This window comes from Pelophylax lessonae, assembly GCF_965119305.1.
Source record: "Pelophylax lessonae genome assembly, chromosome: 5".
NCBI lineage: Eukaryota > Metazoa > Chordata > Amphibia > Anura > Ranidae > Pelophylax > Pelophylax lessonae.
The window spans coordinates 241,509,840-241,526,377 of record NC_138772.1 but is presented as its reverse complement, the minus strand read 5'-3'; the positions used below and the strand labels follow the sequence as shown (position 1 = coordinate 241,526,377).

General features: G+C 48.6%; 1 protein-coding gene across 1 annotated transcript in view; it reads left to right on the top strand.

Moving 5' to 3' along the window:
- Window positions 1-16,538, top strand: part of TGFBR1 (transforming growth factor beta receptor 1) — a 325,401-nt gene that overhangs the window by 99,946 nt on the left and 208,917 nt on the right. The window contains exon 3 of the mRNA XM_082258755.1: window positions 7,530-7,769. Coding sequence (XP_082114881.1) covers window positions 7,530-7,769 — 240 coding nt within the window. The remainder of the gene's footprint in view (window positions 1-7,529; window positions 7,770-16,538) is intronic.

Below are 16,538 nucleotides of genomic sequence, written 5' to 3'. Positions count from 1 at the left end.
AGCAAGAAAGCTGAACTGGGCGACGGGCTGGATGTTGAGATCCGGTGGTCACCCCAGTTCAGCCTACGAGCGCGTGCAGGCCATAGCTCCGCGCTGGGTCGGCCGCGACAAAGTCCCATTAAAGGACTGTCCACGCGAGTTAAACGTCTCGCTGAAACGCCTAAGACCATGAGTCACGGCGTCCGTATCGGTCGACAGCCCTCCCGCCCCGGTGGAGAGGGGTACTGTCAGGAGTTGGTGCCCGCCTGGTTCCGGTATGGTGAGTAGTATGTTCCCCCTTTCCCCCTGACGGGTTTTGTGGTGAACGCGGGCCCCTCTCTGTATGGTAAGATAGAGTCCCTTTCTATCCTACAACATGACACAGATCCTCCTATTTTGAGTGTGATTTTATGTGTGCAAAAAGCCAGGAGGCTTGGTTTGGGAGCTAACAATCTAATTGTATACATGTTTTAAAGATGTAATCTGTGGCATTCTGGGAATCTTATGGGTTAAGAATAAGCTACCTACCAGTCAGAAGCCACGGACATGTAGACTGCCTTCCTAATCAGATCTCCAGCTATTAGCAGGCCTCCCGAACGGCCATGCGGTCCGCCAGGGCCGGTACCGCCAACCACGCCATATCCCCATGCAGAGAGAGTGTTGTGTGCCCTGCAGCACACCGCTATTCAGTACGGGCCGCCGCCATTTTTTTTTTTTTTGCTGGATCGCACGAGCCGCCATTTTGGCGTAGCCTCGTGTCTCCAGCATGGGGGCGGCCATGTTTGAGGTGATCCAAACACCTCGTGGAGCTTGGGGGAGGCGCCGGAAGGCGTATAGAGGGGCGGAGCCGCCTCCTTTTTTCCTGGGCAGCCAGCCAAAAGACTTCCTGTTTGTCAAGACAGCGCTGTAACCTGTTGCAGTTAAACTCTGAGCATCAAGTGGTGAGCCTGGGGGTCTATCTCTCTCTCTCTCGATCAATAGGGATCCCTAGCAGGTAACACTAAGGGGCTTTTGTGGCGCTGGGGGTCGGAAAAAAAAAAAAAAAAAAAAAGTTTTATTTTTGAATTATATTATCCAGGAAGTAACTGGAATTATCATGGACCCTGCCACACATATTCCCCCACCTGTTTCCCTCGAGGGGGCCACGGGACCCGCCGGTGCACAGAGTATAGAGTCATTTACAGCAATTTTGGAGTCTATGGTGGCTCGGGTGGAGGCGGCCTGTCAGGGACGGGGGTCAAGGAAGCGACCCCCGCCTACCCCTATACCATCTGACACCTCTGACTCAGATTCAGAGGTGGTCACGGCAATTGCAGGTTCCTCTGCAAGGGCTGTTATCCCAGGTAAAGCCCCCTCAGACAGTGAGGAGGACGCTTCTTCTCCTGCTATTATTCAGGAAGAAGCATTGGTGGACGCACTAGTTGTGGCAGTGCAGGAAACCTTAAAACTTGAGGCTTTACCGGCAGAGGCAACTGAAACAGAGATTCCTTTTGGTACTAATAAGCCCATCAAGACGATGAAGGCTTTTCCTGTACCTAAATGTTTCGGTAATCAGATTAAAGGAGAATGGGAGCATTCTAAACGTACCTTTACTATTTCCAAGCGTATTGCTAGACGCTATTCGTTTGAGGAATCCATCATTAAGAAATGGACGGTACCACCAGCCGTGGATCCGCCTATTTCCAGGCTGAATAAAGCCACGGTTATTCCAGTGGAGGACACTTCGTCCTTTAAGGATCCGGTGGATCGAAAGATGGAAGCAGAGTCCCGCACCATCTTCTCTCTGATAGGGTCAGCTTTTAGACCAGTAATTGTTATTGGTCTAGTTTCCCAGACACTTACGGAATGGGCGAAAATGGTACGCCAAGATCTTAGGGGAAAAGATATTCCCCAGGAGACATCTGATTTGATGGAACAGATTATACAAGGGCTACAGTTTATCTGTGACGCAGCCTTGGACACTACTCCCTTATTAGGGCATGCATCTAAGACAGCGGTGATCCTCAGACGTGTGCTGTGGTTAAAATGCTGGTCAGCTGACCTAGGTTCCAAAAAGACCTTGACAAATCTCCCCTTTCAGGGGAATCGTCTATTTGGGGCCAACCTAGATGAAATCATTAAGGATGCCACTGGGGGCAAGAGCATTTTTTTGCCACAGGCTGCTAAAGCTAAGGGACCTCGCAACAAGCGAGGACCTTTCTTTACCGCCCATAAAGGGCGCCCGGCTGGTACTAGCGGGAAAGGCAAGACTCTTCCAGGAGGGTTCAAGAAGGGGACCAACCCAGCCAAACCCGAAGCAAAGGAGTACACAGCCTGAAGGTGCGCCCCCACCCGGTTTCAGGGTGGGGGGACGTTTTCACCGGTATTCAGGACATTAGATCGAGCATCAACCACTACTACCGGTGCGATTCTTCCCTTCCAACATTTAAGTACTACAGGAAGCGGTAGTTACCGTTCCCTGAATAGATCTTTTCCTTTACCTTTTCCCAAGATTAGTCCCGATACCTCACAGGAATCGGATCTGGTTGACCAGATAGGCCAAGTAGCCTCTAGTCGGGTGACTTCGGTCCCTGAGGTTCAACCAGAAAAGATCACCTTTCCTGATATCTATCAGGTATCTGATAAATGTGTGGGAACAGAAAACGACCAGACTTTCTCGGATGGTCGGGGCCAGATACCTCTAGGGACGCCTGGTTCAGATTCAATCAGCGCCAGTGGTCCTAGAAGTTCTAGGCTGGCTTCCTCAAGCCGGCCTGGCCGACTTGGACATGTTAGTCGTACACGTTCCGTGGGAACTTTGTCTCAGGGAGTGTCTGTGGTCTCAAGGACCAATTTACCATCATGCTTTACAGTCGCTGGTTTTAATGGCCTGGCCATTGAGACCCAAGTACTGAAGGACAGAGGTTTGTCAGCTTCAGTCATTCCTACCCTTATTAAAGCAAGGAAAGCGACTTCCAGCAAAGTCTATTATCACACATGGAAAACTTATATTGCGTGGTGCGAATCTTTAGGATTTCCTCCACGTACCTATTCGGTGTCTCGAATATTGGCCTTTTTGCAACAAGGGGTTGAGCAGAAGCTAGCCTTGAGCACCATCAAGGGTCAAGTTTCAGCATTAGCAATCTTCTTTCAGAAGCCTTTAGCTACCAAATCCTTGGTGCGGAATTTCATCCAGGGGGTGCGGCACCTGGCTCCTCCAGTCCGCGCGCCCTTACCGCCTTGGGATCTTAATTTGGTTTTGTCGGTTCTACAGAAACCTCCCTTTGAAAACATCAGGGAGATTCCCTTGCTTACTTTATCCCAAAAGGTGGCCTTCTTGGTGGCTATTACTTCTGCTCGCAGGGTGTCAGAACTGGCTGCATTATCATGCCAGTCACCATACCTAGTGATTCATAGGGATAAGGTAGTACTTCATCCTAAGCCATCTTTTCTTCCCAAGGTGGTTTCAGATTTTCATCTGAATGAAGATATTGTACTACCTTCCTTGTGTCCTCAGCCCAAGCATCATCGGGAACATGCGTTGCATTCCTTAGATGTGGTTCGGGCAATCAGAGTATACCTGAAAGCTACGGAATCATTCCGTAAGACGGATTCACTTTTTGTGATCACGGATGGCCCCAGAAAGGGTTTGCCTGCATCTGCCGCGACCATTGCCAAATGGATTAGACAAACGGTGGTACAGGCTTATTCTATTAAGGGTCAGAGTCCTCCGTTCCCTGTTAGGGCGCACTCCACTCGAGCGCTCAGTACTTCCTGGGCCTTTCGCCATCAGGCGTCAGTGGTCCAGGTATGTAAGGCGGCCACCTGGTCGTCGGTACATACCTTTACAAAATTCTATAAAATTGATGTGACGGCATCGGCGGATGCCTCATTTGGCCGCAAGGTTTTGCAGGCCGCAATTTGAGGAGACCGGTGGTCTACCTCGAGGGTTTTTTCTGTTTGAAAAAAAAAAAAAAAAAAATTTTCTCTTTTTTGTTGAGTCTCATCATTAAGGATGAGCATTGTAAACTTCTAGTTGGCACCGGTTGGGCCTTCTAGATTGGGATTTGATTTCCATTTTCCCACCCCTCAGTTGTGATACTGCTCTGGGACGTCCCGAAGGTGGTGTATCACCGAGGACTACGTCTGTCAATGAGCGCTAGAGAAAAATGGATTTTTGTAAAATCTTACCGTAAAATCCTTTTCTCTTAGCTCATTGACAGACGTAGTCCCCGCCCCTCTGTTTTTTGAGTTGGGTTAAAATCTCTAAAGTCTGCTTTTTCACATAACTGATTTGCTGAGGCAGAGAGAGAGAGGATATACCCTCTGGGACTGCCCCTGGGGTGTGGCCAGAGCTTTTTAATTTCCTGTCTAGTCCTGCTCCTGTGGAGGCAACATAACCCGAAGGTGGTGTATCACCGAGGACTACGTCTGTCAATGAGCTAAGAGAAAAGGATTTTACGGTAAGATTTTACAAAAATCCATTTTTTAGTCTCCCTTGAGGGTGTTTAATGTTTTTTCAGGTGGGTCTCATCTTGTTGTTCTGATGAGTCTTATGTTGCCTGGTTGGCTGTGGTTCAGCCTTGGGGAATTGTTTTTTGCTGTTCCCACCCCTCATGTTTTATGGCACTGCTTTGAGACGTCCCTACTGCTATTGAGAACAGAAGACTGCCTCTGTCAATGAACGATGGAGAAAATTGGATTTTTGTCTTACCGTAAAATCCTTTTCTCTGAAGTTTATTGACGGACGCAGTACCCGCCCCTCTGTTTTTGAGTTGGGTTGGTATTGTTTTCTCTGACTCTGCTTTGATACAAAACTGACATCCTATAGCAGGAAGAGAGGGTATACCCCCTGGCAGGAAGAGAGGGTATACCCCTTGGAACTGCCCATAGGCGTAGCCAGAACTCTTTTTTTTCTGCCTAGTGTCCTACTCTGTGGGGGGGCAGCATAACCCTACTGCTATGGAGAACAAAAGACTGTGTCCGTCAATGCACTTCAGAGAAAAGGATTTTACGGTAAGGCAGAAATCCCATTTTCTTTTTAATATATACAGTATCTCACAAAACTGATTACACCCCTCACGTTTTTGTAAACATTTTATTATATCTTTTCATGTGACAACACTGAAGAAATGACACTTTGCTACAATGTAAAGTAGTGAGTGTACAGCTTGTATTACAGTGTTAATTTGCTGTCCCCTCAAAATAACTTGACACAGCCATTAATGTCTAAACCGCTGGCAACAAAAGTGAGTACACCCCTAAGTGAAAATGTCCCTCCCCGGTGTCATGTAACTCGTTAGTGGTACAAGGTCCCAGGTGTGAATGGGGAGCAGGTGTGTTAAATTTGGTGTTATCGCTCTCACTCCCTCATATTGGTCACTGGAAGTTTAAAATGGCACTACATGACAAAGAACTCTCTGAGGATCTGAAAAAAAGAATTGTTCCTCTACATAAAGATGGCCTAGGCTATAAGAAGATTGCCAAGACCCTGAAACTGAGCTGTAGCACTGTGGCCATGACCATATAGTGGTTTAACAGGACAGGTTCCACTCAGAATAGGCCTCCCCATGGTTGACCAAAGAGGTTGAGTGCACGTGCTCAGTGTCCTAACCAGAGGTTGTCTTTGGGAAATAGACGTATAAGTGCTGCTAGCATTGCTGCCGAGGTCGAAGGGGTGGGGGGTCAGCTTGACAGTGCTCAGACCATACGCCACACACTGCATCAAATTGGTCTGCATGGGTTTTGTCCAAGAAGGAAGCCTCTTCTAAAGATGATGCAGAAGAAAGCCCGCAAACAGTTTGCTGAAGATAAGCAGACTAAGGACATGGCTTACTAGAACCATGTCCTGTGGTCTGATGAGACCAAGATAAATGTATTTGGTTCAGATGGTGTCAAGTGTGTGTGGCGGCAACAAGGTGAGGAGTACAAAGACAAGTGTGTCTTGCCTACAGTCAAGCATGGTGGTGGGAGTGTCATGGTCTGGGGTTGCATGAGTGCTGCCAGCACTGGGGAGCTACAGTTAATTGAGGGAACCGTGAATGCCAACATGTACTGTGACATACTGAAGAAGAGCATGATCCCCTCCCTTCGGAGACTGGGCCGCAGGGCAATATTCCAAAATGAGAACGACCTCCAGCACACCTCCAAGACAGCCACTGCCTTGCTAAAGAAGCTGAGGGTAAAGGTGATGGGACTGGCCAATCATGTCTCCAGACCTAAACCCTATTGAGCATCTGTGGGGCATCCTCAAACAGAAGGTGGAGGAGCACAAGTTCTCCAACGTCCACCAGCTCTGTGATGTCATGGATGAGTGGAAGAGGATTCCAGTGGCAACAAGCTCTGGTGAACTCCATGCCCAAGAGGGTTAAGGCAGTGCTGGAAAATAATGGTGGCCACACAAAATACTTTGGGCCCAATTTGGACATTTTCACGTAGGGGTGTACTCACTTTTGTTGCCAGCGGTTTAGACATGGCTGTGTGTTGAGTTATTTTGAGGGGACAGCAAATTTACACTGTTATACAAGCTGTACACTTACTACTTTACGTTGTAGCAAAGTGTAATCTCTTCAGTGTTTTCACATGAAAAGATAGAATAAAATATTTAGAAAAATGTGAGGGGTGCACTCACTTTTGTGAGATACTGTATATCTATACAAAAATGTGTTGCCTTTCGTTTCTTTTTTAAAACTGAATGGGTTGTTTTGCAAGGTGATCCATTTACAATCTAAGTTGAAAATTAAGAATAACTGTAAACTACAGAGGATTTGATTGATTGCCTAAAGTATACAATAGCTAAAGGCAAAACTTCTTCTTTTTTTTTTTTTTTTTTAGCTAGATAGTGGAGAGGGATTAGAACATCTCTCAGGTTTTATTGCTGTATGTATTTCTGTTCGTGAGATTCAACCTGTTTTTGTCTTGGTGAGCGTTGCCACCAAAAATGAAATACAATTACAAATTTGGGGTTTTTACCAGATAAAGAATAAATGGAAAATATGTTCTGGCAATCATGGGGTTAACTATCGATTCCCTTACTTCCTGTTTTGGCTTGGGACAGAAGGTGAAGGAAGAACTGGGGCGTTTTTGGGGCGTTTTTCTGCTCTAGGATCAGCTCTCAAAACGCCCAACAAGACAAATCCTATTCATTTCAATGGCCCCTGTTCACATCTGAGCGTTTTGACGCTGTATACAAAACGCCCAACGCTCAAAAAAGTACATGAGCTTCTTTTTGGGCAGATTACAGGCGTTTTCCATTGATCTCTATTCAATCTAAAAACGCCTGCACAAAAATCGCGGTAAAAAACGCAGCAAAAATCGCGGTAAAATCGCGGTAAAAAACGCGCGAAAAACGCTACGCTCAGGTGTGAATGTAGCCTAATGCCAAAAAAAAAAAAAAAAAAAAAAAAAAAAACCTGACCGGATTTTTAACCCTCTTACTCCAAAAGTTTTTCCCTTTTAGTTCTTCTTTAAAGACTGAAACCATTGTACACAATTTTATTCAAATATCGCTTATGTAAGAGCTTTGTATCTAAATTTTAATACTGTGGTGTGGTATTTTGTTCTTTTCACAGTTCCATCAACAAAACCGATCACCATTTTTAGTCCAGTGGAGTTGGCAGCGATTATTGCTGGGCCTGTTTGTTTTATCTGTATTTTACTGATGTTAATTCTATATATTTGCCACAATCGCACGGTTATCCATCATCGTGTTCCAAACGAGGAAGATCCTTCAGTGGACAGGCCCTTCATATCAGAAGGAACAACACTTAAAGATTTGATATATGATATGACCACATCAGGATCTGGTTCAGGTAACTACAATACATGTCTGTCCAGTACCTTATTTTTTTTTTTTGCCAAAAACCCAGTACTAGTAATATATAGTATTGTGCTGTTTAAAAAGTGGAGTAAAAACAGGCCCTTCGTGCACTGACCCCTAACCTTAGAGAACTTTAAAGCTACACTATGAAGGTAAAATAAATCCTAATCGAAGGTGCCCTGCTCCTATATTTGAATGTCTGCTACCTTCTCTCCATTCCAGGACTGCAACACCTTTTAGTGTCTTCATCATTTTACAATTCTGGGTTTGTTTGATGCCTTTGTCTCCTGTAATGGGCCATACACACTATAAGATTTTCTGAAGACTTTTTCCTTTAGATTTACCAAAACCATACAATATGAGATCAAACCTAAACAATTTCAATTTGTATGCAATCTGGCAGGCCCTTGTACTACATAGAAAAGGTAAATCTGAAGGAAATCTAACCACAAAAGTTGGATAGTGTGTATCCAGCTTAAGTGTCAAATCCTTAAAAGATAAAAAGCGGCTACAATGCTGGAAAAGAGGGTATGTAGAACATATGGGCTGCTGAAGAGGTGACTATTTGAGATCCTCTGTTGCAATGCCTTTGTCTTAAGGGTTTTCGTTTACTCTGACCGGGTCACTTTTAGGAGGACATCATAGTAACATTAGTAACATGTAATCTTGGATAAATTCCTAGCATTTATAATGTAACCACTTTGTGTACTGGGCAATTTTTTAAAAAAATTTTCACATGTGAAAATCAGTATTTTCTCTCTTGTTCATTGACGGTCACAGCGATAGATCTTCATTAGTCGAATGGGTTATGCTACGCTTCCTAGGAGTAGGACACGATGCGGATCAGGGTTAACAAAGTTAACCAAACTTTAACTACGCCCACGGGGCAGTCCCAGGTGGTATACTCCCACTTCCTGCTCTAGGATTCAGTTTTTTCTGCCTAGTAAGGACCTAGCTTCTTGCTGGGATCTCTGGTCCTTGCATTTTTTCCTTTTTAAATGGAATATTTTTCTTCTTTTATTATTTTCTGTTCCTGTGAGAACTACAATCAACTGCCGGAGTATGTGACGGACTGGATATTCTAGATCCTTAAGGTCCCCCCAGTCTGGCCAGCGAGCGTGTGCAGGCCTCAGCTCCGCGCTAGGTCGGCCGCAACATAGTCCCACTGGACGGGGACTGGGCCGTGAGTGAAACACCTCGCGGGGACACACACGACCTGGTCACGGCCTCAATCGCAGCGTACCTCTAGCCCGCAACACCCCCCATTCCAAGATGGGGAGTTGTTCTGCCCGGAGTGATGCCCACCTTGTTCCATGGTGTGGTAAGTAGTGTCCCGCCCTCTCCCTTTTGTGGTCCCTTGGGGTGGAAATGGGCCCCTCCTTGGGATGGTCGGACCCCCGGGTTCCCTTCCATTCCCCCCAGCCAGTCTGTCATGGTGGTCTTTTGGCCCCAACCTAACCCCACTCCCCCCCCCACCCCCGAGTGAGGAAGGAGCTGGCTTGCCACTTGCTCCTGTAAGGGGGGATGGATGTGGTTTTACTCACTGGGCTGTCCAGATTGCACAGAGGGGTCTTTCAGCAAGTTCCCGGCCCCCTGGGAGGTTAGTGACTGGGTCAGGGATGTCCTCTGGGCTCCCTGCGGTGGTTATTGGGCTGGGGGGGGGGGGGGAGCGGATGTCTCATCATCCGTGGGTTTGCGCCCCAAGTGGCTGGATCAGGCCAAAAATTAAGTCCATGGCTTTGCGGCCTACTCGTGCCTGGCCGGGCTATCCGGGTGCCTGGCCAGGCTGACGGAGCTGCTGATGCGCGCCTCACTAGCCCGGATTGGGCCCAAAATTGAGGCAGCCGCTTTGCAGCCTACTCGTTGCTGACGGAGCTGGCTGTCCAGGCAACTGATCAAACTTTCCGAGCTCCTGTCCGAGCTGCTGATCAAGTGAACAGAGCTGCCGGTGGACTCACGTGGCCGGTTAGGGCCCCATATTTAGACTGTGGCTTTGCAGCCTAGTCGCAGCTGGCTGAACGAACTGCTGGCCAAGCTGACCGAGCTGCTAACCGGGTTGATAGAGCAGCTGATGGAACCCCCCCGAGGGGTTGGACATAGTGACTGCCTGGTGCCCCCCCTCGAACCGTGTGGGCTGCATTTTTTTTAGAGAAGTGAAGCAGCTATTATTGCGTGGGGGTACTCAGCTTGCACATCTGCGTAACGGCGGGCACCCTCTTTCCCTTTCTGGAGGGCTATGTCCTTTTTTTATGTCCTTTATGGTGGGCGAACCTTAGGTTTAATAGGTGGTCTTTTGTGGACCTTTAGCCGGCGTCTGCTTGCGGGACTGTGGTCGGCTTGTTATGTTATCAGGGTGAGATTAGCCTATAGCGACTCTACTGGGTCTGCATCCACGCACTTCGGGTGCTCTGCGGGGAGGATTATTCCTCGTTTAATGCACATTCAAGAGCGCTGCTGGATGCACTGATTGTATCAGTGCAGGAAACTTTAAACATGGGGGATGCAGCTGCTGCTGCGTCAGAGGCGCCAGTCCCCTCGGGGCCCACAGATCCCCTAAAGCGGCAAAGGTATTCCCTTTTCTCCATTGTTCATCGACAGGCGCAGCTCCTTATCTTAATGACTCGTAGGTTTATGCTCCTCCTAGGAATAGGAACTAGGCAGGAAAAAAAAATGTAACCACGCCTATGTCCCTGCAGGCATAACCCCTCAGACTCTATCACCAAACACTTTGTTCTGCCTAGTGTTAGGAATAGGACCTAGCTCCCTGCTGGGACTTTGGTCTTAGCTGTAGCAGAGAAAGTTTGTGATTTTTATTTTTTTATTTTAACTAGTTAGTTCCTGAGGACCAAGATCCAGAGGAACTGCAAGCAACAGCCGGCTGCGGTTTTGCACTGGATAAGCTAGATCCTTAAGGTCTCCCAGCCTGTCCAGCATGAGCAGGTTATAGTCCAGAACTAGGCCTCGTCACGACAGTGCCTCGATGGATGGGGACGAGCCTGCGAGTGGACAGTCTCGCTGGCACTCATCGACCTGGAACGCCCTGAGTTGCAGCTTCCACTTGGCTGACAGCACCCCCATCCCAGGTGGGAGGTGATCGGTTTCAGAGTGGCGCCCACCTGGTACCATGGTATGGTGAGTAAAATTGTCCCCCCAAACACCCTTGGCGGTCGCAGAGCAGGCGTGTGGCCCTCCCTGGAATGGTCAGACCTAAGGGGTTCCCTGGCACCCTGGAGGACTAATCTGGGATAATCTTGGTATTCCCCCTACCCCTAGCAGGTTTTACCTTGGGGGAGGCAGTAATAATGTGGCCGTTATGGCGCTTATTTGAGGGGGGTGAATTCTCCTGGGTGGGTCCCTGGCTATGGACCTTTTAGATGCCGATTGTCCTGGGACCCCTTCGGGGGGTCGTGGAGACCGCATAGTGCGCCGTGGTTCATGATCTCTGTGTTCCCATTAGTTTGCATGGGTAGCCATTTTCTATACTTCCCATTGAGAATGTATGAGCAGGCCATGCCATTGAGGTCCGTGGGATGGACAGGCATGCAGCATAGGTTGTAATGATAGAGGCAGAGCTTCTTCCTCTTCCTGTGCAGAAACTGTTAGTTTCCTTTTTACACTGATCCGGCTAGATGCTTCTCTATGGTCTGGTAACGTTCCTGGGTTTCCCTGTCGGTTTTTCTCTTCTGCTCTATTACATAATAATCAGGGATTTTGAATCTGCAGTAATAGCAGTGGGACCGCATTTTTCGCAGTCTTAAAGGGACATTACACAGAAATTATTTTTATTTGAGCAATGGAGTCCCAGGATAAAAATTCACCTGCAGACCCCCCTGGAAGCGACTGCAGGAGCCTCCGGTTCAGTCGCAGCCAGAAATTGCAGGTTTTTTTTTTGCAAGCCTGATGTCAAAAGTGGGTTTTCTCATTTCTGGTGCTGCCAGCTGCAACCGCCCTCACCTCCATGAGCAGGGTGTTCGGACTCCGAGACAAATGTGGTCGTCGCGGATGCAGACCTCCTTGAGGGGTCGGTGTCTTCACATTTTGACGGTGAAGAGGACCTGTCCTCATCAGCCGGAACACGCATTGGTGGAAACCCTGGTAGTTTCTGTGCGGGAAACCATAAAATTGGCTGATGAACCTACAGCGTCAGATATGCAGGTGTCTTTTGGCTCCGTAAATTGTGAATGAACAATGGCGATGCATTAAGCACATGTTGGTGGCGCCTAAGCATTTTGCACGTTGTTCTCCTTTTGCGGAGGTGGTGTCGAATAGGTCGACTGTACCACCGAAAGTGGTTTCTCCGGTGGCCAGGTTGACTAAAACGACTCTGGTACCGGTGGAGGAGTCTCCAAACTTTCCGGATCCCGTGGAGGAGTCTCCAACCTTTCCGGATCCCGTGAATAGACGGGTGGAATCCTTGTCCCACTATTTATATATGTGGTAGCAGGTCACATGTTAAAGCGGAGTTCCGGGCTCAAAAACTACTTTGGCCCATCCGCTTGCTGTGAATGCCCTAAAAATCAAATGGATATTCCCGATTTTTTTATTTTCTATACTTGCCTTGTTTTTTTTAAGAAAGTATACTTACCTTCCTTCTACTTCTTCCCTCTTCGGCCGCGGCCCGCGCCGTCTCTTCCTGTTTGCGATGACTCCTGGGAGCCGAACGTCATCGCTCCCAGGAGTCAATGCGCCTGCACCGGTCCCGCTTGTCAGTGACGCGCCGCCCCGGAAGTGACGAGCGGGGCTGGTGCAGGCGCATTCTGGGACGAAGAGGATGCAGAAGAGGACGCGCTGGCTTCAGCTGCCCACACCAGAGATGGCAGCGCTGAAGATATTTTCAAGGTAAGTATTTCTTCTAAAAGGTAAGTGCAACCTGGGACAGTTCAGAGGGTATCCATTATGGAATGTACTAGCCCTGACTGTCCCGGGGGTATTTTTATCTAAATTTCATCTCTGAGGCCGGAACTCCGCTTTAAAGACTACCTTTTGTGAATGTTTGTTTTAGTAGCGCAGACTGCTACTGAATGGGTGAATATACTGAAAAGTAACTTGGAAATGGCACGGCTTCCCCCCCGCAGTACTGGAACTAATAGACAAGTTGACCCAAGCTCTGGTGTTCATGTGTGATACGTCCCTGGATTCAGCTTTGTTGGTGGCCAGGACATCAGCAGTGGGCTTTGCTATTAGGCACATGGTATGGCTAAATTGCTGGTCGGCTGACCAGGTTTCTATAAAGGCTGTGACTGATCTTCCTTTTACAGGGGAGAGGCTGTTTGGATCCTCCCTGGAAGAGTTGATCAAAGGTATCACGGGGGGCAAAAGCACAAATTCTGCCCCAATCCTCTAAGGGCAAAGCACTGCAAACTAGGCAAAGCACTGCTCACAAATGTATTTTTCGTGCCTCCGGGTCGCAAGAAAAATGTAAACAGTTTTAGGTCTTCTGGGGGTTTCAAGAAGCCATGGTCGGGAAAAATCTAAGTCCGGCCAATCTGGACCTGCAGACAAGTCCTCAGGTGCATGAAGGGGCGCCCTCACCCGCGTCTGGGGTGGGGGGACGTCTTCAATTCTTTCAGGAACCCTGGACCTCTTTGATTCAGGACACATGGGTTCACGAACTGATCCGGTTAGAATACAAGATCGAATACCGATCTCGTCCGTCGGACAGGTTCTTTCCATCCAATCTTCAGCTATCCCCAGTCCGGTTAAGGGACTTGCGAGGGGTGGTACACGACTTGCTGTCGCAAGGAGTGATTGTGCCGGTTCCCGCTCAGGAAAGTTTTCAGTGTTTGCATTCAAACCTATTCACCATGCCCAGAAAAGAAGGCAAGGTGTGTCCCATCCTAGATCACAAGGCCCTGAACCGCTTTGTGCGGGTACAGAGGTTTCAGATGGAGTCCATCCGCATGATAGTAGCCTCTCTGCATCAGGGAGATTTGTTAGCCTCCATAGATATCAAGAACGCATATCTACACATCCCTGTCTACGCTGGACACCAGCAATTTCTTCGCTTTGTGGTAGCAGAGGAGCATTATCAATTTGTGGCGTTTATCCTTTTGTCTCGCTTCCGCTCTGAGTGTTTACCAAGGTACTAGCATCGGTATTAGCACTGCTGCGCCGGCGGGGGATTGCGGCACTGGGGTACCTGGACAAGCTCTTGTTGAAAACGGACTCATTCAGCCTTGTTGGGGGATCTGACGATCATGGTCAAAACTCTGCAGGAGTTCATTTGAAACATTAATTTCAAGAAATCTGCGCTGACTCCGGTTCTGAGACTGTATTATCTGGGCTTGAGTCTGGATTCAGCCTTGGCGCGGGTTTTTCTTCCCCCGGACAAGCTGCAAAAGTTGCAGGGGGTGATTCATTTGTTGTTGGACAACAGTCTGGCCTCTCTACGAGTTTGCATTGGGTCTGATGCTATCGACCTTCGAGGCGGTTCCGTTTGCTCAGTTCCATACAAGGCCTTTGTAAAGGGAGATTCTTGTAAAATGGAACACGTATCCAAAGTCTTTGGATTCTTTGATTCAGTTGAGCCACAACACAAAATCTGCTCTGTTGTGGTGGATTCATTCTCCAGCACTGTGCCAGGGCAAGTTCTTCCGTTGTTTTGGACGGTGGTAACCAAGGACGCCAGCTGTTGGGGCTCGGGCGTGGTGCTGGGAAAGCTCTGTGCCCAGGGTACCTGGAGGATGGAAGAGTCAAAACTTCTGCTAAATATTTTGGAGCTCAGGGCAATAAAGCCTTGTCTGAGTCATTGGACAACTCGTCTGCAAGGTTGTCTAGTTCGGATTCAATCAGACAACGCCATGGCTGTGGCTTACATCAATCGCTAGGGGGGCACCAAGACTGTCTTGGTGGCCGAGATTCTGGCCTGGGCAGAAAGCTTTGTTCCGGCCCATTCTGCTGTACACATTCCAGGTGTGGAAAACTGGCAGGCAGATTACCTGAGTCGTCAGGTGTTGGATCAAGGGGAGTGGTCCCTACACCTGGAGGTGTTCTGCCTCCTGTGTGTCCGGTGGGGGACTCCCGAGGTTAATATGTTTGCTTCTCGTCTCAACAAGAAGGTGCAGAGATTTGTAGCCAGAGGTGCAGAGATTCTTCTGCTTTCCTTCCTGGATGATTTCCTGCAGCCTTCAGGCTCTGTTTCAGTGCCTGTCTCCTCCTGTCTCCACTGCCTCACACAGCATCCCCGGCCTGGTTGAAATGTTGGTCTGCGCACCAAGCCTCCAAAAAGGTTGACTGACCTTCCTTTTCTAGGGGACTGTCTGTCCAGAGCCTCCATGGAAGAGATCATTAGGGGCTCACGGGAGGCAAGAGCACTTTGCTTCCGCAGGTTTCTAAGAGCAGAGAGCCTCGCCGCAAACGTGATCCTATTTTTTTTTTTTCAGCTCACAAGTGGCCTTTTTGTCCCATGGGGTCACAGGACAAGGGGTCTAAATCCTCTCGCTCCTTCATAGGGTGTTCCAAGAGACCCTGGCGGGCTCTTCTGACCTCGCGGACAAGCCCTCCTCCGCCTGAAGGAAGGCCCTAATCTGCTATAGGGGTGGAGGAGATGTCTGTTTTTTCTTTTCGGACCCATGGACCTCGTTTATCTAGGACAAATGGGTACTAGAGTTGATTCGGTCTGGTTACAAGATCGAATTTCAATCCTTGCCCCCGGCAAGGTTTTTCCCTTCCAATTTGCGCCTGTCCGCTGATCGGCTTCACAACCTTCTAGGAGCGGTACAGGATTTGTTGTCACAAGGGGTAATAGTTCCAGAGTCGGAACGTTTTCAGGGGTTTTATTCAAATCTCTTCACGGTACCCAGGAAGGAGGGGAAGGTTCGTCCAATCCTGGATCTCAAGGCCGTGAACCAATTTGTGCGAGTTCAGAAGTTCCGAATGGAATCCATTCACACAGTTGTGGCTTTTCTTCATCAAGGGGACTTTCTAGCCTCCATCGACATTGAGGACGCTTACCTTCATATCCTGATCTACATCAGGCATCGGCGTTTTCTTCGCCTTGCCATAGGCGAGGAGCACCATCAATTTGTGACGTTGCCCTTTGGTCTCGCCTCAGCTCCTCGAATGTGCACAAAGGCTGGCTCCGGTGTTAGCCCTGTTGAGACAGCGGGGGATTTCGGTACTGGGGTACCTGGACGATCTTTTAAGAGTGGAATCGTCCTCTATCCTGCAGGATGATCTGGACATCACAGTGACAACTGTGCGGGAGTTTGGCTGCACTCTGAAGTTTTAAAAGTCAGCTTTGATTCCGTCCACCAAGTTGGACTTCCTGGGGTTGACTCTGGATTCAGCCTTAGCCTGGGTGTTCCTCCCGGAAACCAAACTCAAAAAATGTTAGTATGCGGTTTGGCTCCTGTTGTCTGACCGTCCGTAATCTCTCAGAGCTTGCAGGCAGGTGCTGGGCCTGATGGTTTCCACCTTCGATGCTGTTCCATTCGCCCAGTTCCACACCAGACTTTTGGAAAAGGAGATTACAACCAAATGGGATAATGATCCACAGTCCCTGGACAACTTGATCCTGTTGAGTCTGATTGCGAGAGGATCTCTGCTTTGGTGGCTCCGCTCCCCAGTGCTTCGAGAAGGGAAATCCTTTCTCCCCCTGTCCTGGACAGTGGTTACCACGGACGCCAGCCTATCCAGGTGGGGAAGGGTCCTGGGCATTGCATCAGCCCAGGGGTTCTGGTCCAGGGAGGAGTCCAGTCTGCCGATCAACATCCTGGAAATTGGAAATTCAAGCGATCAGGCTTTGCCTGTCTCAGTGGAC